The sequence below is a fragment of the Euprymna scolopes genome, chromosome 9 (genome assembly GCF_053919585.1).
Source record: "Euprymna scolopes isolate OS-2025 chromosome 9, ASM5391958v1, whole genome shotgun sequence".
In the NCBI taxonomy this organism is placed as follows: domain Eukaryota; kingdom Metazoa; phylum Mollusca; class Cephalopoda; order Sepiida; family Sepiolidae; genus Euprymna; species Euprymna scolopes.
In genome coordinates this window covers 117102215-117127340 of record NC_136490.1, presented here as the reverse complement: position 1 = coordinate 117127340, position 25126 = coordinate 117102215, and the positions used below count along the sequence as shown (strand labels likewise).

Genomic DNA, 25126 nt, shown 5'->3' with positions numbered 1-25126 from the left:
TCAAGTGGTTAACAGCGACGAGATAGGAACGCTGAATCTCTTAACTGCATCCACAGTAATTATTGCCTTCCTATCCCGTCGCATTTAACCACCTGACGAAGGCCAGAGTAATAGTTGGCCGAAACATTGTGAAACAACTAGAAGAGGAGGATAATCGTCCGCAATAAATAAAATGGATAAATGATGCGAGTTACTCATCTCAAAAAGAAATCCAATTAATTGAATAATATTAATATTAATTAAATAATATTAATTAATATTAATTAAATAATATTAACGTCAGGTTTTGGTTTTAAGGTACTGCAATTGCCCTGGATTCCGATGTGGACAATACCAGGTAATGTCCCATCTGCTCCTCATGAGGTCCAATCAAAAGGATTCATGATGTTGCAAGCATTCAAAGTCACTTTGAATGCATTGAAGCCAAGTCTTCCTCTTGCCTGGGGGTAGACATGCGTGTTGAGAAAAGAGGTAGTATGCTGTACATAGCCAAACCACCAGGCACCACATACATACAGCATCCAAAGATCGCTAAAATACCAAGCATGGCTGAACATATTTCTGTCATGCAAGATGGTGAAGTGAACACAGGCTGAGAAGACCTTGCCTTTAGTTATCATTAACGCTTCCAGTTCATGCGGTTCAGAATTTGATTGAGAATTTTTTGTTTGCAGCAATTTATAATTTGTTAATTTAACTCAACAGAAAAAAAATAAATAAAAAAAAGGTACATAACACTTTTTTTTTTTTTTTTTTTAATAAATCAAGAGACCATTTCATTTTTTTTTTTTTACTTACTTTACAAAAGCGTCGATGATGACGTTTCATGGCGACTAACTTGGCATATTTATCTCTATGTTCAGGTAAATTTTTATAAGCTTCAATGCTACCTGAAATAGGAAATATCAAAATTAATACAAACACTAAATAAAAATTATAATATTTAAATCACATTTCCAAAAATGATCATTTATCAGAATTTAAAATTCAAAAGGAATTGATTTTAAGTTTTGAGACTTTTTATAAGGATTGATAATTTGTAATTTTTGAATTACTATTATCTTCAATGGTTTTTGTTTCGGCTGATAGAATTGATTATGAATCAATGCGTTACATACCTAAGTGAAAGTCTTTTGGAAAACAATAATCATCACTTTTACTGTCAAAACTGACAAAGCAAGAAAAGATGTGGCCAAGTTTAACGTTACATGGAACTAATAAATGGTTTGTACGATTAAATGGGGAATCTTTTCAACCCCAACAGACTATGGTTTGTTCACACGTCATAGGTAGCCGGCTCAATCAATTGTGATATTTCTCTTACAATAGTTGGCATTGCCATAATGGTGATTTAGTAGCAGAAATAGACATTTTCTCTTTTTGTCGTGTTGTAATAATCATAGTTTTGTTCCTCTATTCCTTTGACAAAATGCATCATCATGGTAAGACGCCAATGAAGCTCCACGACACTTCCTGTACCAAAAAAAGGTCATGCTGACTGTTTGGTGGTATGCAACCAGTCTCATCCATTACAATTTTTTGAATGCAGGCGCAACCATTACAGCAGACAAGTACTGTCAACAAATGGATGAAATGCATCAAAAACTTGAACATCCAGCATTAGTCCACAGAAAATGGCCAATTTTCCTCCATGACAATACCCGACCGCACGTTGCTAAACTGACCCTGCAGAAGCTGAATGAATTAGGTTATAAAACTGCCTCATCCGCCATACTCTCCAAATCTCTCGCCAACCGACTACCACTTTTTCAAACATCTTAACTTTCTGCAGGAAAAATGCTTAAAAAAAATCTAAGCGCTATCAAAAACGCCTTCAGCAACTTCATTGCTACTAGAATGCAAAACTTTTTATGCTAACGTTACTAACGTAAATACACTTGTTTTGCGCTGGCAAAAGTGTATTGATTTTGTTGATGCTTATTTTGATCAATAAATTTTTGTTTGAGCCAAGATATGTTCATTTGAATTTAAATGTTAAAAACCGCAAGAACTTTTGTCAACCTGATACATCGTCATCATAATCAGTTTAGCATCCATTTACTTGCTGGCATGTGCTGGACGACTTTTCTAAATGGACTTCAAAACTAATCTATTCTTGGTCGCGTGTTTATCACTTCCTGCTTTTTCTAAAATTATCACTTCCTTACACGTTTTCCTTTCCCTGTGAACCAAACATGTTCCGCAATTGTTCTATATCTACCAACTCAAGAACTCTCATCCCATTTTTTTAACATGGCCAATACCGTCAAAATCTGTGATTCTGCACACATCTTCCTATACTATCCAGATTTAATCTTCCTTTCAGACCATCAGATCTAAGCCTGCAATTAATACAGCAGAGGAAAATTTCTGCAGTTTAATATCTTTTTAAACTTACTTTTTCTTCAAGTAGCTCTTAGCATACAGTAATCTTTCATATTCACCCCGGTCATTGGGAGGACATTAAAAACACACCTGTTCCTTCTTATAGAGACAAACTAAGTGAAAGATCAAGCAACTTATTTGATCACATCAACTTCATACCATGATGCAACTTCCTGAACACGTTAACTTAAATTCCTACTTTTAGATTTCTAATGGAATTTACAGCTTTTCTAATAATCTAACCATCACGTGAAATATTGTTTTTCATACATTAATATCCAAATATTCATACACAAGCAATCTCCATCTATTAACAAAACTTCAAGTTTATCATGAATGCTGCGAACAGGATGCAGTGTCTTAATATTTGTATTTTCTTTCAATTTGACATAGCCATCTTAAGTGCTGCAAAAGAGAAAATTTAAAAATAGGCACAAAACGCTTACCCATTGTTTCTCTCTCCTGTTTGTAAGTATGTAAATATTTTCGGCGGCGTTCTTTCATTACATGTTGCAATCTCTTGAACTGATCAATATAGAGCGATTGCAAACGGATTAATTTATCCCTTAAAATCAAGGCCACCTCTTCTGCTGTGTACACTCCAGCATGTCTATAAAAATAAAAAAATAAAAAAATTTTAAATTAATAAAAAATAGAAAAAGAAATTAAATAGGAGTTTGGTCACATCTTTGAAAATATTTCGTAAGATGTGACCAAACTCTTTTTTTTTTACACAGTGATCACCACTTATCAAGGCCCGGAAGCCACTCAGGGATAAGGGTTATTGCAAGTACATTACATTAGTGAGGAGATTTGCTGATATGTTTACTTAAGGGGGCGGTTCATTAGGAATTTGTTAACATTGGACTTGAAGACAACCAAGTTGTAGTCCGGAGGGAAGCAGGCAGACGGAACAGAGTTCCACAGGCGTGCAGTTCTAAGAAAGAAGCTTTGTTCATGGAATCTGCATTTTGATTTAGGCACAGATATAGAGTGGGGGAAATTTTTCACAGTGGATTCAGCTAGACGGGTGTTTTTCGTGAAAGATTGGCGAGGGAGGACCAGAGATTGGAGTTCAGACGAGCATCTGCCATGGAAATAACGATAAAACAATTAAAACTTATTTAAAATTTGTGCCACCACGCAAGCACACACATCCATTTCAGACAATTGTCAATAACATCGAGCATTCTTTTTCTCTTTCCAGAAGGGGATGACCTTTCGAGGGTAATACTATCAGTGAAATGGAAAAACTATGAAAAAACATTACACTAAAAGTCTCAAAAAATTTTTTTTAATCATTTAAAATATTCTTATTATTTAGTTTTCTATAATTTTAAATTAACTAAAAAATAAAAATAAAATAAAATTTTAAATAAATGGATTTCATCCTCCAGGCTATTCAACCATAGAAAAAAATTTAATTAAAGAAAAAAAACAAAAACAAAAAAATTTTTTTTAATAAAATGAACAAATGGATTTTATCTTCCAAACTTCCAGCATAATATTAAATTTGTTAAGGAGAAATATTTTAAACTTAAAAGCAGAAAATATTCTTTGCTTATTCATTTATATCTTAGATTTAATGAAAATTATTTAAATTGTGTGGCAATATTTATGAGTGATTTCCATTATTTTAACATTTAATATAGAAAATTAGCTTTGTCAACACAGAGTTACCTGGGAATGTTTTTTTTTTAACCCCCTCCCCATTTTTTCCTCCTTTGACTATACCTGTTTTTCTTCGTGTTTTGATTTTTTTAACCAATTTTTTTTTCCAAACAAGGACTTTGAAAGTTAAATTTAATTATTACTATATTGTTTGTCCATTAAATTATTAATTTTAACAAAAGTATAACTAATTTTGTTAAGGTAATATTGTTTTAACATGTTCATAAATTATTAAAGAAATAACTTACAAAACTTTCAATCTTAATTTCTATTTTCCAGTTTAAATGCTTACAAATTCTTTTAAAACTTTGAAGGATCATAAGCATCTCACTTTTTTTTGCAACTATTAAAAGATTACGATGGCTGAGTTGATTAAAAATAAACCAAAATGCATTCTGATAATTTGATTACATGATTAAATCTATTTTTTTAATAGAATTTTTAATTTGTTTTTGTTATTTTATATTCTTAAATTTTTTACAAATATTTGAGTAAAAGTAAAAAAAAAAATAAAAATCAATGTGCTATTATCGAAGTTATCTTGTCACAAGAAATGGTTATATGTTTAATATAGAAATCTGTTATTACAATGTATCCATATTTGTTGAGTGAAGATTAAGTTAATTTTTAATTATTCCCACAAAAATATAAGCAATGAAACTGAAAAGTTGATAAATATATCCAGAATTTTTTAAAATGCATTGAAGATATTGCAAAGACTGCTGCAAAGGTGGAATCTATCTACCGTTCTGGGAAATTTATTCCCACTTTTCTACAAAGTCACCATTTGCCTATACATGGAGTACTGCTGCCATATCAAGGCTGGTACATCTTTTGGTTCTTCAGTATAATAGCAAAATTCAAAATATTGAATTATAAGTAATGAAATGGTATCTACTTAATTGCCATTTCACAGTCATGAACATATGCCAAAATTATATCAAAAAAAAACAATAAGATAGAAAATGAACTGTTAATGAAAATAGTTTTTGAAGACAATTAGTGAAAATTAAATTTTGCTAAACTGGCCAAAGATTGTCAGTTTTCTAGAAAACTAGCATGGATGACCGGCATTGCCCGAGAATTTGGAGAGGTGTGTGTTGAGAAAAAAAGTGGTAGTGGGAAGGCAGGCTCGAACCAGTACCGCGAAGGAGGAAAAGAATGGGAAAAAAATGTGACATCTTTGCTGTTACGACCACCGCCAAACCGGAAGTGACGTAGGTTTAAATTAAGGCTAGACAATCGAAAAAAAGGGGATGGCTTTCAAAAAAGCAACCCCTCCCTGTAGAAAAGTGCCCAGTTGAGGGTGAAGAAATTAGTATTTTTAGTCAATTTTTCAGTATTTGTCGTCTGAAAGGTCGAGCTTCAAAACGATACTGATCTTGAGAGTATCCTATATCTCTACAAAGTCACCATTCGCCCATGCATGGAGTATTATTGCCACATTTTGGATAATGCATCTACCAGGGGTTTCTTGCTCTTAGACAAGAGTCCAAAGAAGAGTCTGCAATCTAATAGGTCCAGCTCAATCAGACAAGTGTTAACCTCTGTCTCGTAACCATAATTCCACATTCGTGTGCCTATTTTACAAGTATTTTAATGGAATGTGTTCTGATGAACTCATAGCACTTGTGCTCCCTTAACATACATAGCCTAAACTAACCCATCATGCAGTAAAATTCCACTAACTCCCTGTTAAAGTCCTTAGACGGCAGAAAGCTTTCTACTTTAATAGCTTCTTCCTTCAGACTAGACTTTGGAATTCCCTACTTGTTTCCCTGATTGTATGAACTTGAAAAAATTTAAATGTAATGTCAACAGATATCCTGCTGCTCAACTCCTCACAGTCCCATATAGATATGATCCCAAACAGGAGTCCTTATGTCGAAATAGCAATATACCCTGTTTGGAGTGCATAACAATGAAAAAAAACAAAAACATTTTAAATCAACCAATCAAATTTGAAATATAATTCAATTTTAAAAGCTCTATAATATTTAAAAGCAATAAATCACAATCTTAAGTTAAAGTCATTAAAAAGAAAATGCCAGTCTTTTCATTAAACGAGCTTCAATATATACAAAGGTATTTTGGGTGTCGAAACAAACTATGCAAATTATCAGTTAAAAGTGTGAAATATTTGTTTAATTACTTCAGAGGATCATCTTGTTCACTGTCAATACTCTCTGCATCACTTTCTCCTTCTCCACGCCAAGCTTGACCTACGAGAGGTGGCTCCACATCAGAATCACTCGAGCTGGCATAATCTGAAAATATACAAACATTTTATTGAACAAACATTTTTTTTTTTGCAGACTGTTATCCTCATTTTCATAGGTTTTGTTGCTTCACTACGTTTCAGCCAACTCATACTCTGGCCTTCATCAGGTGATTAACTGCAACGGGATAAGTTAATCACCTGAAGAAGGTCAGAGGATGAGTTGGCCGAAATGTGGTGAAACAGCAAAACTATGAAGATGGGGATAACAGTCCGCAAAAGAATGAATACACAACATTATGAAACCTCATCCCAAAGGCTTCCATATCTCTCTCTCTCTTTATATATATATATATATATACAGTGATGATCATATTTATTGGCACGGTAAAATAAAAGTTAAATTTTGTCTAATAAATTCTAAAAAAGGGATTAAATTAAAGAAAATAACAAAGTATATTATGTATTTTTAACTGGCCTTTCCGATGCAGCAATCGGATTTTAGAAAAAATAAATAACAAAGGAACAACAAACATAATTGCAAAAAACCCTTGTTCAAAATTATTGGCACGATTTATTTAATAATCAATTGTATAGCCTTTGGCCTTGATTACCTTCCTCAGTCGCTTTTCATAGTTTACAACCAAGTTGTTGCACTCTTCAGTAGTAATTTTAGCCCACTCTTCCTGACAATAATCCTCCAATTGAATAAGATTCTTAGGCTTCCTTTGCATTACCCTCAATTTTAATGTTCTCCATAAATTTTCAATCGGATTAAGGTCTGGGCTTTGTGATGGCCACTCCAAAACATTAATATGATTGTCCTCAAGCCATTTCTTAGTCAGTTTAGCCGAATGCTTTGGGTCATTATCTTGCATGAACCACCAACGACGACCAAGTGAGAGCTCTTTAGCAGAGTCTTTCAGGTTTTCATCCATAATCTTCCTTTTTTATGCTACCTGTGACCTTAACAAGTCGCCCTGGTCCAGAGGCAGCAAAGGATCCCCAAAACATCAAACTGCCTCCACCGTGCTTCACTGTGGGTATGGTGTTCTTAGGCAGGAAAGCTTCGCCAGATTTTCTGTAAATATAAGACACTTTATTATGGCCAAATAACTATTTTCGCTTCGTCAGTCCATAGAACACGTTTCCAGAATGCAACATCTTTATCAATATGACGTTTTGCAAAGGCTAGCCTTGCTTTCAGGTGCATAGGCTTCAATAAGGGAGTCTTTCTCGGACGACATGCTTTTAAACCAGCTCTCTTCAAAACTCTACCAACTGTATGTCTAGATACATTCACTCCAGAAGTGCTCTGTTCATCAACAATCTCCCCAACAGAGATCCTTGGATTTTGTTTTACTTGTCGAACAATTTTCCGTTCATCTCTTGGGGAAAGAATCCTTTTTCTCCCTCTACCCTCTAAACTCATAACGTGGCCTTGCGATTTGAACTTGTTTATTATGGCTCTAACAGTGGATTTGGGAAGGTTTAGCTTCTTTGAAATCTTATCATAGCCCTCCCCATTGGTATGGCATGCTACAACAAGCTTCCTGACGTCTTCGCTGTGTTCCTTAGTTTTAACCATGGCGTTTGAAAATTATAATTTAGTCACTTATAATAGTTTAAATAAATCGCTATCTAAAAATTATCTGAAAAAAATTATTCACTGAATTAGCGTTAAACAAGCATAATATGGCTATAAAAAAGTTCAGAAAGCACGTAAACCGGAAATTGATTGATATTATACTGATACTAAAAGAAAAACAAAGCCGTGCCAATAATTTTGAACAAGGGTTTTTTGCAATTATGTTTGTTGTTCCTTTGTTATTTATTTTTTCTAAAATCCGATTGCTGCATCGGAAAGGCCAGTTAAAAATACATAATATACTTTGTTATTTTCTTTAATTTAATCCCTTTTTTAGAATTTATTAGACAAAATTTAACTTTTATTTTACCGTGCCAATAAATATGATCATCACTGTATATATATATATATATATATATATATGGAACCCTTTTAGACGAGGCTTTATAATTTGTGTGTGTATATATATATATAAAAAATACTTTTTTTTTTTTTAAATCTTTCTTATTTAAATCAAAAGAATCATTTGTTCCAATACCTCAACATGCCAAATCAGATTCTAAATAATTTGAATGGATGCATGTTACTGGATAAAATACAGAATTTAAAAATTCTGTTCTTTGGTTGACACAGTTACACTAGACCACCTATAACTATTGGTTCAGTATTTATATATATTAGTAGTGCTCTGGCATTGTCCGTGCAAAAACTGAACCCAAGAAACTTCCGTTTCCAATCTTTAAATTACCTTTAAGTTTAGGATGAAGAGAGGAGTATAAAAAATTGTTTCTTGGGGAGGGAAGAGGGCAAAAAAAATTTTTTTAATGAGGGTTTATTTGTGGAGGTCTGAGAAAAACAATTTTCTAATGGAAGAAAAAGTGAAACAAAAATTAAACATTTATACCTTATACTAGGAATGAAAGAAAAATATAAATAAAGACCTGGCCAGAGATAGCTTAGTTTGGAAGTCAATCTCTAAAATTTTTTGAACAAACAGTAAACGAAATATGATAATGGACAGACATACGCATGCATACAAAGCTGCTAACCTATAATCTTACTGGCAAGGCTGTCATTATTATGGCGATACTTTCGAACATCAGCTTCACACTCGGATAGGGCATAACGATCAAGTTGTCCCAACAAAGTTTCTGGATTTTCTTTTGGCCGTCTCTTCCGAGTAGACCGTTGTCGGAGTAACGCAGCCTTTCGAGCATGCTGCAAACAATATCTGGGAAAAAAAAAAAAAAAAAAAAACATTTGCATTATTTAAATTCATTGGACTACTGTTCTTGAGTGTGATTTTCACAATGTTTCGGTCGATGTAACCACTGCACCACGGGTCCTTGCAGTTTGCAAGGATCCGTGGTGCAGTGGTTAGAATACTTGGAAAGATCAATTGTAAAAAGCGATGTTCTCCTAAAAAGTTGAAGGTTGAATCCTCAGTGTGGGCAAAAAAAAAAAAAAAAAAAAAAAAAAAAAAAAAAAATACAATTGCGAATTACTTAGGACCTATATCCAGTCATGGCTGACGGAACAAGAGCATACTACTCCTATGAAGTAAATAAAAGGTCCCACTCGAAATTCCGTTCAAATTCCCTAGTTCAACAAGATACACCTGAAGAAGGTCAAAAGTTATATCAACCGAAACGCTGTACAAATCACTCAAGATGAGAACAGTAGCCTGATGAATCCAAATAATATGAATAACCGATCTTCATCTCTAAAATTCAGAAACATTAAGAAAAAGATAATGCACACACACATTTAAATAAATATATATATATATATATATAATAAATATATATAAAAATAAATAATTTAAGAATGTTTTTTCAAATTTAAAATAAACAATTAAAAGCTTTAGAAAAAGTTCCCAACTTTAAATGTCGGCAAACAAAAACAATTTGGCACTTGATCACAATCCCCCCCCCCCCCCAAAAAAAGTCTTTGATACATGTACCCAGGATAGAAAGAAAATATCGTACACCAAAAACTGGAAATTGATCAAGCAATTTTATTTTTATCAAGAAAATCATTTTTAAGTGGATCTGGGTTTTTGTGATGTCACACCCCCCCTCCCCATGTTAAGAATGGCTTTCTAAAATCTCGCAAAAGTTTGAATTATTTAGAATTATTTCTCTTAACCTGCAAAACAGAATCAAAAGATTGCATACCTATATTATAGAACCGTAAAATTTGATTTTCTTTTATTAAAATAAACTTAATCAGTTTATTTGTGTCATGGGTACATAAAGATTTTTGAGTATTTTTTTATAGAAGGGGGAAGTATTGAGTTACACCAACAATTTCTCCTGTTGTTTTGAAACTATAATGATAATCATCTAAGTAAAGAATCATCCTATTATGAGGACAATGAATTTAAAACAAAAATTACTTAAAATAAAAGTATATAAGAGTTATTTCCCATCCATCACTCATTTTCCTTGACAAATGTGCATGAAGCAACTTAATCCTTAAGATGAATGCGATTACAAAATAGGCTAGAAAAGCGAACTAATTATGTCAGGCAGCAGTGCCATGTCTATCCTGGACTAACCAACCACTGCTGCTGACAAGATTACACAAAGTTCATTGTTAATGCAAAGAACTGTGTAAAGAAATGGCAAACTGACATATGATCACATGCTTGAAAGACACAAAAAGAGGATCTGATGCTTCTATATTATAATAACGAAAAAATATCAAATTTCAAGTAAAGCAAATAATACCTATGTAATTGTTAATGTCGCAAATAGTAACATATCCAAAAATTACAGAAAATGATAAGGTAAAAAAAATTAAGCAATTTGGCTTCAGAATCTACCGATTTGAATTGGAGAGTTAACAGGAGATAATTAAGTCTTCAATTTCTCAAAAATTCAGTTATTTTTATAAAAAAAAAATTCAGTTAAAAAATTGTTTTTTAAAAAATTCAAATTATGTCTATATGTTATGTTTATTTTTGTTTTCTGAATAAATGTCTACTACACAGAGTTACTTCCCCTTTTGTTTATGTCACATGACCCAATATGTCTGACCCAGCATGTAACCTTATCAGAACTGTTCTTCATGAATAATTATTTTTCTACCTTAGTTTTCCATAATTTTTGGATATGTTACTATTTGTGACATGACAATTGTGTAGGTACCATTTGTTTTACTTGAAATCCAATATTTTTGTTATTATATAGAAGCAACGAGGATCTTATTTATAAAAATCAAAATGGAGACGCAGACTCAAACGCTGTAGATCACTTTTTCAGGACAGCAACGAGTAGAAAACATCACTTTGTTCAAATTGTATTTTTATTTCATGATGAACATATACTATAATGAAATTAACATATCTATTAAAAATAAACTATTAAAACTATTAAACCAAGAACAGTCTATTATGCGTTGTAGTTCTTGAGATGAGGTTTGATATTTGAATTCTTTGAATTATTCAGACGAATGTTCTCATCTTGGGTGTTATTCTCACAATATTTTGGATGATGTAACCGCTGACATTCTTCAAGTGCATCTTGTGGAACTTGGAATCTATATGGAATTTCAGACTGAACCCTTCACTTATTGTTCTTGTTTTGTCAGCCATGACCAAAATAAGTCATTTTTATTTTATTCTTAGTATTGATTGTAATTAGGATTAAATTTTTAATTTCAAAAAGTCTCACTAATTAATGTATAAGTTTTATCTGTTGTGATACATGTCCACTTCTAATATGAATTTTAGGAACTTTAAACAATCTTGTTTTAGATGTATAGTATAATTGCTTATATATATATATATATATATATATCCCTATAATTTTTTTTTTAATACCTACAAACACTAGTGTTTCATCCTTTCAGGAATCATCAGTGTAGGGTGTCATGATCACCGTCAGTCAGGAGATTAGAACTCAGCAACGAAGTCATCTGACTCCATTAGCAAGGAATAAACCCAAACAGCAAACGTTAACCGCAAGAAATACAGTTCAAAATTTAAACATTTATTTTTAAATGTCAAGAAGATGATAGTGATCTAATTATGACATGATCTGTGCGTGTAAGCTTAAGTGACCATCTTAACTTCAATTTAGAGTGCTCAATAATAAGAACAGAGTTCTTTATATATGCACACCTGAATAAGGTCGGAAGCTATGTTTGAAACATTTTGAGACTAATATCCAAAGATGAGATCAGTAATCCAAATAATTGAATTAGTATTCGGGTGTGAGGTCACAAAAACTATGGAAGATCAAATAATTCATCATTAAAAAAAAAAAAAAAAAAAAAAATAGAACCACTGCTTTAGAGGAAGGAGTAAAAGTTATTTCTTCGTTAAATATAAAAATAGTAACATATCTTAATCTAATCAGGTATTGCAGTTTCTAGTGGACATTCCTAGTAATACCAATCTTATGAAGAGTGGCAATTATAATATTGTACTGCTAACGCGTGTTATCCATGCATTAAAAAAACGCTGCAGTTTCATAAGAATTTGCTATAAAAATAATATAAATAAAATCATTTAATCTTTATACAAAAACCTATCAAAATACTATTTTATTATATACATCTTTGCTGTATTCTTTTAAAATGCTCTTACTGCTATTTTTTTACCGTTCTTTGTATTTTTTTATGTCTATTAGTGTGTATAGGTCTCCATATAGCTTTTTTTTTTCTCTATTTCTATTTTTGCTATCTTTTCCGTTTCTATATACTTATGCCAGCTTTTTTGTATGTATATATATATATATATAACTGTCTCCTCTTTTGATGAAAAACATTAAGCTTCAAAATATCATGGCCTAAAGAGATTTTTTTCCTTATTGATTTGATTATTTAATAAAGGTTTATTTAACTTTGAATCATCCTTCATTTCTTATAAAAAAAATAGCATCCATACAATCAATATCACATATCCAAACATTTTTCTTATTAACAGGATGAAAAAAAAAAAAGAAAAAAAATTTGAAACAAGTTATAATAAACGAGGTCAAATATCAATATGAATAGGAATCTTAAAAGTAAAAAAATCATTTTGTCAATGAAGATAAACAAAACTGCCAAGAGATTTTAGCTAAACTATAGAAGAGAAAGGGAGAATTTGAAAAAAAAAAATATTTAAAATAAAACAAAAATAAAGTAATCAGTTCATCACAGATGACAGACCTTCAAGCATTTACAAAAACATTTTATGGTTTGATGAAAGACAAAATCAATCAATTCCATAAATTGCTGTGAAGCTGTCATAATATTTAGTTTCTTGCTGTCAAAATGTCATCCTGTTTTGGCGAGTTTCTGTTCGTTCTTGCAAATAAAATGAAAAAAGAAATTCACATGAAGAGATCAAAGTGCATCTCATTTAAAGGTTGAGAAGATTATATATATATATTTTTTACAAGGTAGCCACCACTTATCAAGGCCCAGAAGCCACTCGGGGATAAGGGTTACTGCGTGTACAGTAATCAATTGGATAGTATTGTAGTAATCGTTAGTATTGGAGATTTGATAAAGTGCCTTTCTTAAGGGGGCGGTCCATTACGAATTTGTTTATGTTGGACTTGAAGACATCCAGGTTGTAGTCAGGTGGGAAACAGGCAAACGGAAGAGAGTTCCACAGGCGTGCACTTCTAAGAAAGAAGCTTTGTTCATGGAATCTACGTTTTGGTTTTGGCACAGATAAAGAGTGGGGAAAATTTTTGACAGTGGTTTCAGCTTGACAAGTGTTTATCGTGAAAGATTGACGAGGGGAGGGGCCAGAGATTGGAGTTCAGACGAGCACTTGCCATGGAAGTAACGATACAACAAAGACAGGCTTACAATGTCTCTCCTGTGGGAGAGAGGTTGCAGGGAAGAGAAAAGGACATCTCCCACAAGGCTACGAAGTCTATTTTGTACTCTGTCAAGGCAGGATAGGCCATTTTTAGCAGCTCCTGCCCAGCTGTGGCAGCAGTACTCCATCCTTGGACGTACTTGGCTTTTATATAAATAGAGAATTGCAGTGAAATATCTTCTGGAGCGGTAGAAGGATCCTACCATTTTTCCAGCGACCTTGGCAACTGACTTTATGTACATGTTCCATTTCAGGTCAGGAGTAAAGGTCAAGCCCAGAAGTTTATCAAAACATGGAGCTTCCCCTAGACGAGAGCCATCCATTTCATTGATGCCAGATAAGGATCAGAGCGTTGATGTAAAAATAGGAGCTTGGTTTTAGATGCATTAAAAGTAACCAGCCACCTTTTCCCCCACTGTATCATGCGCTCTAGATCAGAGGAGAGAGAATCAGAGAGAACTTTGCCATTTACGGCCTTAGATTATACAGGGTGGGCCAAAATAAGGGTCCTATCTTTAAATTTGAATAACTTCCACAAAATAAAAGTTAAACTCACCAAACTTTATGTGTGTGTAGACTGACCCTTCCGAGATTTTTTGAAATAAACAAAAACAAATTTTGGCCGAAAAACACTTCTTAAAACTTACAAAAACTAAAGTATTGTTTTTTTACACTGTTTTGAGTTTTTTAAGCAAAAATAATGTTTTCTAAATGGGCGCCGTTGGCGGCTTCACACTCTTCGGCTCTTTTTAAAACATTTTCCATAACAGTTTGCAACATCTGAGGACTTATGGCTTTTATTTCTGCTTCAATATTTGCTTTCAGTTCCTCAATATTGTTTGGTTTATTGGCATAAACCTTTTCTTTGAGGTAACCCCATAAAAAGAAGTCAGGAGCTGTAAGTTCGGGTGATCGTGAGGGCCATTGAATTTCGCAACTGTGAGAGATAATCTGATTTCCAAATATACCCTGTAAAAGTGTAAGGGTATCTCTCGCAGTGTGTGCTGTGGCTCCATCCTGTTGGAACCACATCCTGTCAGGTTTGGTGGCAACCCACAGTTGCAAGAAATTTTGCAGCATTTCTCGGTAGCGGTCACCCGTTACTGTTACCTGATTTCCGGCATCGTCTTCAAAGAAATAGGGGCCAATTATCTCTTCAGCAGTAACGCCACACCACACCGTGCACTTGAGTGGATGTAATGTGTGCTGGTTAATTATCCTTGGGTTCTCCGTACCCCATATTCGGCAATTTTGTTTATTGATGAACCCATCAAGATGAAAATGGGCTTCATCCGACATTATTAGTTTTTTGAGAAAATCGGGATCATCATTGGCCAAATCCTGGAGTCGCATAGCGTACTCAAGTCTTTTTTCATTATCTCGAGGTTGAAGTTCTTGAACTAGCTGCACTTTATTGGAAAATATCCTCTTTCTCTTAGCATTCTCCGAAGTGAGGTTCGAGAAATGCCAAGTTCTTTTGATCTGCTTGTGGATGCATCCTCCTTCAAACTTCTCTCCAATTCCTCGAAATTTTGAGCTGTTTGTACAGTACGAGGCCTACCACTTCTCGCCATGTCGGATATTCCTTGTTGGTCCCTAAAACAAGCAATTATTCCTCAGATTGCTTTTGCCGAAGGAGAGTTTCTGGTGTTGTAATGACACCGATAGATGAGTTGAGTCTCCGAAATCGACTCATTGGATTTAAAGTACCACTCTATTATGAGGGTAGGTTCCTTAGGGCTAATATGACTCATGCTTGCTTCGGAAGGGGTCCTTTACTTATTCTGAAAAAAATAAAATTAAAAAAAAAATCAATAAATAAAAAAGTTATGAATTTTTAAAAATAGGACCCTTATTTTGGCCCACCCTGTATATATATATATATATATATATATATATATATATATTAATAGCAATTCATTGCAAAATATAATTTGATAAATGTCCAAAAATCTTTTGCTATAAAAAGGAAAATAAATTTAAACCTTTTAATTTATTTCTAAATGCGGTGTAAGTCCATAACCCCACCTTCAAGAAAAGACAAAAATAAATAAAGAAAAATCTTTATAATGTACATACCCATGACAAAAAAATAGCATACACCAAAAGTCATGTAATTTGACCAAGTAGTTTTATTTTTATAAAGAAAATCATTCTTAAGCAATTAATGGGAATTCATAGGCATTACAATGGTGTACAAGGTAGATTTTTAATTTCTGACAAGCAATTTTAAAAGGGAGTTCACCAGTGATAAAATGGAGTTTTTTTTCTAATGACCTCCCTCTCCACATGTTGAGAATGGCTTTCTAAAATCTCAAGTTGGAATTATTTGGAATTATCTCCCTTGTCCTTCAAACTGTAAAATGGTGTTGAGAGATTGGTTGATAAGACATAAAATTTGATGTTCTAATAAAAAAAATAAGGAAATTATCAGCTGACATGAGTTTTGGTGTACATTTTTTTTTCTATCACAGGTAAATACACCATAAGAGTTTTTATTTTTATATTTTTCTTTTCCATTTTTTATTTATTTCCATTTTTTTTTTTTTTTTTTAACTGGTTAAAACAATTCTCAGCCAAATGAAAACCGATCACATTTCTAAGAGTGTTCTTCACCTTGTTTCATTTTACTTCAGCCGAAGTTTAAAAAATAAAAAAATAAAGCAGCTACTTCCTATGACTCAGCACTCAATCTATATGAGATCGAGATATTCGAATATTGCATTAAATCTCTTTTACATCTCGAATGTTTGGTTAATAAAGAAGTTAATATCGATTTTCCTCTCCCCAATTGATCAGTTAACTACGTTGTTTCTTGTAGTCTCTTGCTTTCATCAAAAGCAACACCTGACCTTGGTCGAACCTTCTTCAGAGGTAAATAAGAAAATTAAAAAATAAATAATATGAGTTACCATTTATTACATCATGTTTCTTGTAGTCTCTTGGTTTAAGTGGATTGCATGACAAGAATACATTTAATCTGGTGGATCATCTAGTTTAGTGGCGTTAGGGTTAGCGGTGTTACTATAAGCAACTTCACTTGAAGATGCAGCATTTTTCAGTATAAGACTGTTGGTTAGTCATACCGAGGAGACCTTATTTGGGCCACGAATACTATTTGATTTTGAATATTTAGTCAGGGTGTACTTGTACGGAAGAGTATCCTAATGCAAGGTTGTTTTGACAAACCCCTATAGAGACCTTAGACAATAGAGGATCATGTCTAGTAGCCATCATGTAATGTGCCAGAGAAATCTTCTCGGTCCGCTTTTGTTTGTTGCATATATTAATGAAATAAATGTAAACGACAGAAATATGCAAATGGCATCAAGCTACATACACCATAAAAACTTTATTTTTGTTTTATCAAAGGGGGGGGTGGACTGACAATGCCTATTGTTCACAAAATGTTGCCGAGAAGTTGAGTATTAACCAGAAGATTTATTTTTCTTTGTTCCATTCACTATTTTCAGCCTCCGATAACCTTTTTCTTCAACTGATAATCTCTCTAACCTTTTAAAATGGTGAACTATTAGTAAATAAAGAGAAGTTTAAAAAGATGAGAAAGAAAATATAAATATATAGTAGAGATTTTTCTAAACAACAGTTCGCATTTATATAAGCGTTTGTTTACTAATCTGCAGATAACTTTTTTAAATTTCATTAAGAAAATAGAAAATGACTTGATATATATTTAAAAGTTAAACTATACTTCAGTTTGTAGAAGACTGATAACCATGTGGAGCCATGAAAATATGAAGATGTTTGGTACACGACAGCTTTTTGCATGTCATGGGGAAACCACATGAGAATCACTTCATTGCGATACTTGTGTGTGTGTGTACTAGCAGGCTGCCTGGCAAATACTTTTATTTTGCCCCCACCCATACATGCCGTTATCTGCTATGATGTCATTGTGAAAAAACAGGAATATGGATTTATTAAAATAGATATAAACACACATAAATACACACATATAATTTAGGACCCCCTGTTCTAAACCATTGCCAATAACTTACCTTTTTATAAACTGGTCTCTTTTTTTAGGTTCACTGGAAAAGAAAAGAAAAATTGTAAAAATAATAATAAAAAATTTTTTTCAATCTCAAAATAAATGAAGTCGGTATAATAATATTCAAAAACCTAGGGAGACGAAAAATAAAGAAACGGCTTACTACAACTTGCAAATTTAGATTATTGTTCAATGCTGTTTTTCTAATTTACTAATAAATCAGTTATCAAAACTAAAAGCCACTCAAGGATGGCAGTTACTGAAACAAATATTGTTAGTCAGATATAAGTAAACTAGCGGTACTCACTCTAGATGGAACCAGCTTTCTCCGAAGGAAGAAGTCTCAAGGGAATATCAAGTTCGCAAGCAGTCCCCAGTTTCATGTATACCCCACTTCACCCCATCAAGGAAGGTGTTAGGTTTTTGCAGTTCTTGCAAGAGAGGCGTTGACATCTTCCTATATACAGCGCCTGGTATTCCCAAATAGTCACCCATCTGGTACTGACCAGGCTCAACATTGCTTAACTTTGGTGATCTAACAAGAACCGGTGTATCAACATGCTTATGCCACAGACAAATTTATGACAAGTGTTCACCGACATTAGGTTTTAAGAGAAAAGTTCTGGTGCTTATGCACTTTTATTACTATGTTTTTATAAATAGTATTTTAAAGATGAATTCAAGTTTTACAATATCTTTTATATAAAATTAGCTTGGGTGCCTGGCGTTGCCCGGGTGTTTGCAGGTGTGTGTTGGGGGGGAAAAAAAAAAAAAAAAAAAAAAGCAATTGAATTAAGCAGGCAGGCTCGAACATGTGACGTGAAGATAGAAAAGAAAGTGGAGGTGTGTGTAAGGGTGTTGGTTGAGCAAAAAAAAAATAATAAAATTTAAAAAATAAAATAACTAAAAAATAAATAAATAAATTGTAGTAGGCTCAAACCCATACTGCGGAGGAGGAAAAAACATGAAGAAAAAAAAAAAAAAAAAAAAAAAAAAGTGACGCCTTTGCCGTTGCATCCATCGTCAAACTGGAAGTGGCGCAGGTTTAAATTAAGGCCAGTCAATCGAAAAGAGGGGATGATTTTCGAAAATATCAGCGAAAAAAAGCGACCCCACTAAAGTGCTCAGTCGAGGGTGAAGAAATTAAAGTTTTTAGCCAATTTTTCGATATTTGTCATCCAAAGGGTCGAGCTTCAAAACAATACCGATCCCGTGAAAATCAGTTGTCTTGGTCGAAAGTTTTAGGCAGACATACAAACATACATTTAAACAGATAGGTGAGATTTATATTATAGACTAGCGAGGAGGGGGGGGGGGGTACACGGTGTTGCCCGGGTGTTTGTAGGTGTGTGTGTGTGTATGTGGAGGGAGAGGGGTGTAAGTAATAACCCTGCTTAAATATTATAAAAAAAACGGAAAAAAAATGGCATAAATAAACATGTCAGATCGAACCTGTGTTTATGGGGGGGGGGGGTAAACTAAAGAAAAAGCGAAATAAAAAGGTGTTTAAAGGTGTAAAAGGGAAAAAAAGTTTTGGTTGGTTGGTTGGTAGGTGGGATTGAACCAGGAAACCTTGACGCGGAGGTGGAAACAAAAGCCAACTACTTAACCGTCTCGACCACAAATGAGAGCAATTGATTAGTGTGTTAAGTTAAGGCTTATAAAGCGAGTGAAAGAGGTTTGATCGACAGGAAGACGCTAAATGAGGTCATCGCAGGATCGTTACGATAACGTGGCAGTATTTTTAGTTTTTGCTTCCCCCAGAAGGGGGGAAAGCAGCTCCCCATTGTCCAAATCGAATAGCAGTTGTCTGATATAAGGTGAAACTCCACATTGATCAAAAGCTGATTGCTTTCTGGACGTTTCGGCATGAAAGCCGAGAACACGACCCGTTTGAATTTAGTTTCACTGTATTTATACTAAAAAGCAGGACAAACAGGGGACAGAGCGAAATAGCACGAATCTCATAAAAGTCGACATAAATAAATCTAGAGGCAACGCGCATTCCCAAATCGTAGATATTATTATCTAGCCGGTATATAAACACTTCTAAGTGATAGTAACCCCACCGGGACCGCCGGCGAAAAAAGCCTTAGAGACATACGAAAAATGTGCACGCATTTGCCTTTCATATATATAGATTGTTAAGTAAAAGTAGAGAATAGTTAGAAAACACCCTCCCCTCCCCATGTTAAGAATAACTTTCTAAATAATAATATTTCAACACGGTAACAAAAGTACATAAGTACCAAAGTTCTTTGTAGTAGTTGCAAAAAAGTTCTTGCTGCGAAAGTTTTACAAGGAGAAATCAGAGACTGTAGCCGAGTCGAGCACTTTCCAGAGAAATAATGATAGAGTAGAGAAAGACAAGTCACATCTCTTCTCCAAGAAAGGGGCTGTAGAAAACAGAAGCGATCATCTCAAACTTGTATTCATCAACTAGCAGGTTCTGTCGACTCATTATCATGTTGCAATTTAATTCCTATTTATTCCTTGAAAGTTATTGAAACAAAACTAATTGATAAAAAGAACAAAACTTCCTCTATTGATTAAAAACAAAACTACTTGATAAGAAAATCAAGAAATCTCTCTCCATTCTGGTTTAATAACGAGCAAATATTTTTATATCTATTAAAAAATAAACAAATTATTTCCTTTATTATCATCAGATATTATGATTAAGCGTCCACTTTTTCTCTCTGAAAATTTTTTTTTTAAATAAAAAAAAAATAAAATAACCTTGCACTCATTATTCTTTCCTTCCTTTTATATTATTGTCAGTAATTAAGATTAAGCTTCCCCTTTATTAATAAAAATTATATCTACATACACGATTATTGAAGCAAAACAGACCATATATATATATATATATATATATATGTCCACTTTTACTATATCAATATTTTAACATTAGTTACTGCATGGATTGAAAACCTTACATCTTTAAGAGTTTGGTGACGAGTAAGGATTCTGTTTTGAACTGAAAATTATGGATGTGACTTGAACATATTTATAAAAAAAAAAAAAAAAAAAAAAAAAAAAAAAAAGTGGAAAAATGATAGCATAGATAGATTTTCAGTTCTTATTTGGATAGGGAGAGCTGAAAATCTGTAACTTATTTTTTTCTTTCCAGTTTTCTCCATTAGCAAATATACCCTGTAAAAGTGTAAGTGTATGTTCAAATATTTATTCATGGTATTTGGTTTAGTTGTTTTATGTTATGGCATGTCAACTCAGTTGTTTTGGAGAGCAAAATTGTTTTTGGCTTTGCAGAACATGATTGAGTTTTGCAAAGATAAAGGAAAAAACAATATCAATGTTTGGTCAATTTTATTGATAAAAAAATCTTGTAAAAACATAACTATCCAAAAAAGTAATCCCCACCTTAAAATGCAGAAAATCCAAGGGAGTAACCAGCCGTTCTTTCCGTGCTTTTTGCCCCCCCCCCCCAGATAAGTCAACAGAAATTCTTTTTCCCTAATTTAAAGTGCCAGTAGGGTAGCCAGAAATAGAAAGCAGGCATTTGCCTTGTAAATAATTCGCCTGCTAATGTGAAAATCATTTACTGCTTGTGAATCGATTTTGCCTGCCATTTCACAATAGCACCTCAAAATTTACCTACCTTTTGCAAAGTTGGATTTATTTCATTCAAAATATTTACTAATTTCATTTTTTTTTTTTTTGTATGAAATCGAAAAACTTTTCGGATTGTTTTGTTCATTACAACCAGAATGTGACAAAAGGTACAAAGGCTTAACAATGAAAAGTTATAATTAGGGCAACCTAAAAATTGAATTTATTAAATCGGTTTGAGTAATCTGACAAAGTAATTATACAAAAAAAAATTTCATTAAATCAATCAAAATATTTAAATTTCACGTTATAAGAACATTCAATGAGTATTAATTGCTATTTTTAATGTCGCCCTAATTATAATAAAAAATAAAAATAAAAAACGAAAGAAACTTTTCATAACATTTTTACTACAAAAGTTTAAAAGTTTGGACATCCCCCCGCTGGACCTTTCTGGCTATTATCTCCCATAGCCCTCACTAAAACAGTCTAACTTTTTCCAACAAAGAGAATACTTTCAAGTCAAAATTTAAAATTCAAATTGTAATTAAAAATTTATAAAAATGAAAGATTTACTTACTCTTCTTTCCGATCAGATTTGGGGGCTGCATTTGGGCATCTTTTTCCAGTTTTATTGGCAACATAACTACACTGTTTATAATGACTGTTTTTATCTTCTAAAATGTGTTTGAGGCAATAATCAGAACCTTCCAGTCTACTTTGCATACACACTCTGTGGCTATAGTTGCAAAAGAGGCCTTCAACGGGAATCTTCATTTGTCTTTTCATCACATTGTTCTTAGTTCGGTTCATTCTGAAAAATGGAGAAAATAATTCACAATTATACAATAGAGAAAAAAATAAAGTTTCGAAAGAAACTAATTGAAATTTAGTTTATTATCCAGAATTCTTCCTATATCAAAAAGTCAAACATAATAAAAACTCATGTACGCAACGAAATGAAAATATATTCCAAAATTTCTTTAAATTGATTTCTGCCCATCAGCTATTACTATTATGAACCTATCAGAAAGAAACGATTTAATATTTGAGAAGACATTTCCAGCTATACCATAGCTGGAGATCTTGTGAAGTTGACCTTTATGCCATACCTTATCAAATGCCTTTGATATGTCAAGGGTAACTGCCCTAAAAAGACAACACACGAATTACTTCCCTCGAGTCTTTACAGATGCTCAAGTGAAAGCTTAAAAAAATGTTGGATAAATAAAAATTAATTCTTGTGATTTATATTTGTCAAAATTTTTTTTGTATATTTTATTTACAAGATTTGAAAAACAAATTTAAAAAATTAAAATGCAAACCAAACGATCATTTCACTTATTTTTTTATTTTAGATTTTTTTTTTTTTTTTTTTTTTTTTACATTAAAACTCGGTTTTAATATTTTGTTAAAACAAGAAAATGATTAATTTCTAGTGTTTACTCTATACGAGTCTATCTGATTTTTTTTTTTTAAACGATAACTAATTATGAAAAAATATTAAGATTAGTTGGGAAAAAATTATTATTTTAACGAATAAGGAAGGTTGAATTTCCATTTAAATTCAACGTTGAACAATCAACTCCGGCACAATCATTGAAAAGATGAGTAACCAAAAAAAAAAAAAATTAGTTTGTATTTTTTTTTTTTGTTACCAATGAAATCCTCAACTCATCTCTGTATACACAATGTAATGTCAAATCTAGGATTTTCAACCAGTATTTTTAAGCACTTTTCTAGAGTTATGTTCGCATCATCATTGTAAAGTGTCAAAGTTGATGAGTGTAAAGTATTCTAGTCTCACATGACAATTTTATATTGGTTTCATTTAACTCTTATTTAAAGCGATGTTGTTAGTCCATTATTGTTGAGAGATCATCATCATAGCCTTTCACTCAGTCTCTTAGATTCATCGTCAGACAGTGTCAAAGGCACCCCCCGCCCCATCCCAGGTCCACATCTGAACATGCCTCGCTTAGGGGACAGTCTGTGAGCGTCCTATACATAACCCCATTTGTACAGGTTGTTCCACGTTTTAGCTACTTTCACTCCGAGTGTTACCCACTCTTTCCTGGAGAATTCAGAGCCTGCAAGGAGGGCTCTTGTCGGTGCTGGAAGAGCCTCATTGTTGAGGTTACCAGCACCGAGTCAAAAGGCGTCCTTTCATATGTCTGATGTGCTATATTATAATCAAGTAAATTCCAAAACCAAAAACATTTTACCATTTTCATTTAATTGAATAAAAAGTCATGTTCTTTTGGACATTGCTGATAAAATCACAATTCGAATAGATTGCATTAAATATTTGTTGATATGTTTGCTAACATAAATTATGTTATTAACAGGATATTTTAGAGACAAAGATTATGAGGAGGTTACCTAGTTGATCCAGCCTATAAATAAGCTAAGATTTATGAAAAAAAAGATTGACATACAATATACTTGACATACTTGGCCAAGATAAGTGTACTATATGTTCTTCAGATGCTGCACTTCAATTTCTTGTTCTCTTTCAGTGGAGGAGATCTCCTTCATGACAGAGACAATTTTTTATATTTTTGTACCTTTTCTCCACGTTAAAAACGACCCTGGTGTCTAACTGTCCCGTAGGAAGGCATTGTAAATAGGTACAATATAATGGTGGTGGTGTATTCCTTGGAGTTTTGATGGAAGTTTGAATGTAACAAAATATGTTTTTAAATGATGGCACAAAAAATTAAGTAAATTAGCTGAAAACAAATCCCTGTATTCCTCAGTCTTTTGTGACCTTATAGCTTATTGGACAATATTGGCAAATTAATCATTCATTGCTGCAAAGTGTACTTCACACCAATGCCAATCATAGCAGGCTGTTTAACCCATAGAGGAGATCAATCGATGACAATCTGCTCCTAACGGGGCAACATAAGCAAAATGGCAAACAGGCACGAGAAGTTGAAAGTCAAAACATCTAAGCTCAGCAGGAGATTCAAAGAAAAACAAAAATCTAGGCTCAATTTGTTGAATTAAATAAATCACATAAGCACATCAAATGTGTCACTAACATGGTAAAGAAATAGTTTTCAGAATAATAATGATGGAAGTTTTCATAACTCTTACATAATCCTCATATCAATCTTTCCATTTACTTGAATTTAAATCAAATCCCATGAAAATTAATCCAGGTTATATTCTGCTTGTTCCTTTTTTAATTAGTCAGTAGGTTATACTTTGAAAAAGCATAAATATAATTTTTCTAAATAAAAAAAAAACGCAAATTAGTGAAATTTGGCTTTAGAAAGGCCAATCCAGCAAACATATACAAGAACACGAGAGTAACCTCCCTTTAATGTTGCCTTGTTTTTGAATATCATTATAATATATTATTGTTGTAATAGTGTAAGCGATATACAACGGTTCTTCACCGAAGAAAGTCAGTGAAACATTATGTTAAAAAGAAAAAGAGCGGAAAAAAAAAAAAAAAAAAGAGCGGAAAAAAAAAAAAAAAAAAAAGAGCGGAAAAAAAAAAAAAAAAAAAAGAGCGGAAAAAAAAAAAAAAAAAAAGAGCGGAAAAAAAAAAAAAAAAAGAGCGGAAAAAAAAAAAAAAAAAGAGCGGAAAAAAAAAAAAAAAAAAAGAGCGGAAAAAAAAAAAAAAAAGAGCGGGAAAAAAAAAAGAGCGGGAAAAAAAAGCGAAAAAAAAAGAAAAAAGCGGAAAAGAGGAAAAAAGATGAGGAAAAGGGAGAAAAAAAACAAGGGGGGGAGAAGAACAGCCAAAAGAAGCAGAGCAAAAAAAAAAAAAAAAAAAAAAAAAAAAAAAATTAAGATAAAGAAACAAAAAGCTAAAACACTGTCTACCAATAAGTGCTGGACTGT

General features: G+C 32.8%; 1 protein-coding gene across 5 annotated transcripts in view; it reads right to left on the bottom strand.

Annotated features, from left to right (window-relative positions):
• The window catches only part of LOC145284821 (KAT8 regulatory NSL complex subunit 2-like), a 60153-nt gene that overhangs the window by 4807 nt on the left and 30220 nt on the right, over positions 1-25126 (bottom strand). For 3 of the 5 annotated variants that reach the window (XM_080133784.1, XM_080133786.1, XM_080133785.1), the window contains exons 3-8: positions 21852-22085; positions 17706-17738; positions 8912-9093; positions 6209-6323; positions 2832-2995; positions 799-890 (exon numbers count right to left, since the gene is read on the bottom strand). In XM_080133784.1, coding sequence (XP_079989910.1) covers positions 799-890; positions 2832-2995; positions 6209-6323; positions 8912-9093; positions 17706-17738; positions 21852-22085 — 820 coding nt within the window. The remainder of the gene's footprint in view (positions 1-798; positions 891-2831; positions 2996-6208; positions 6324-8911; positions 9094-17705; positions 17739-21851; positions 22086-25126) is intronic. The other 2 variants (XM_080133787.1, XM_080133788.1) reach the window with 1 other exon arrangement.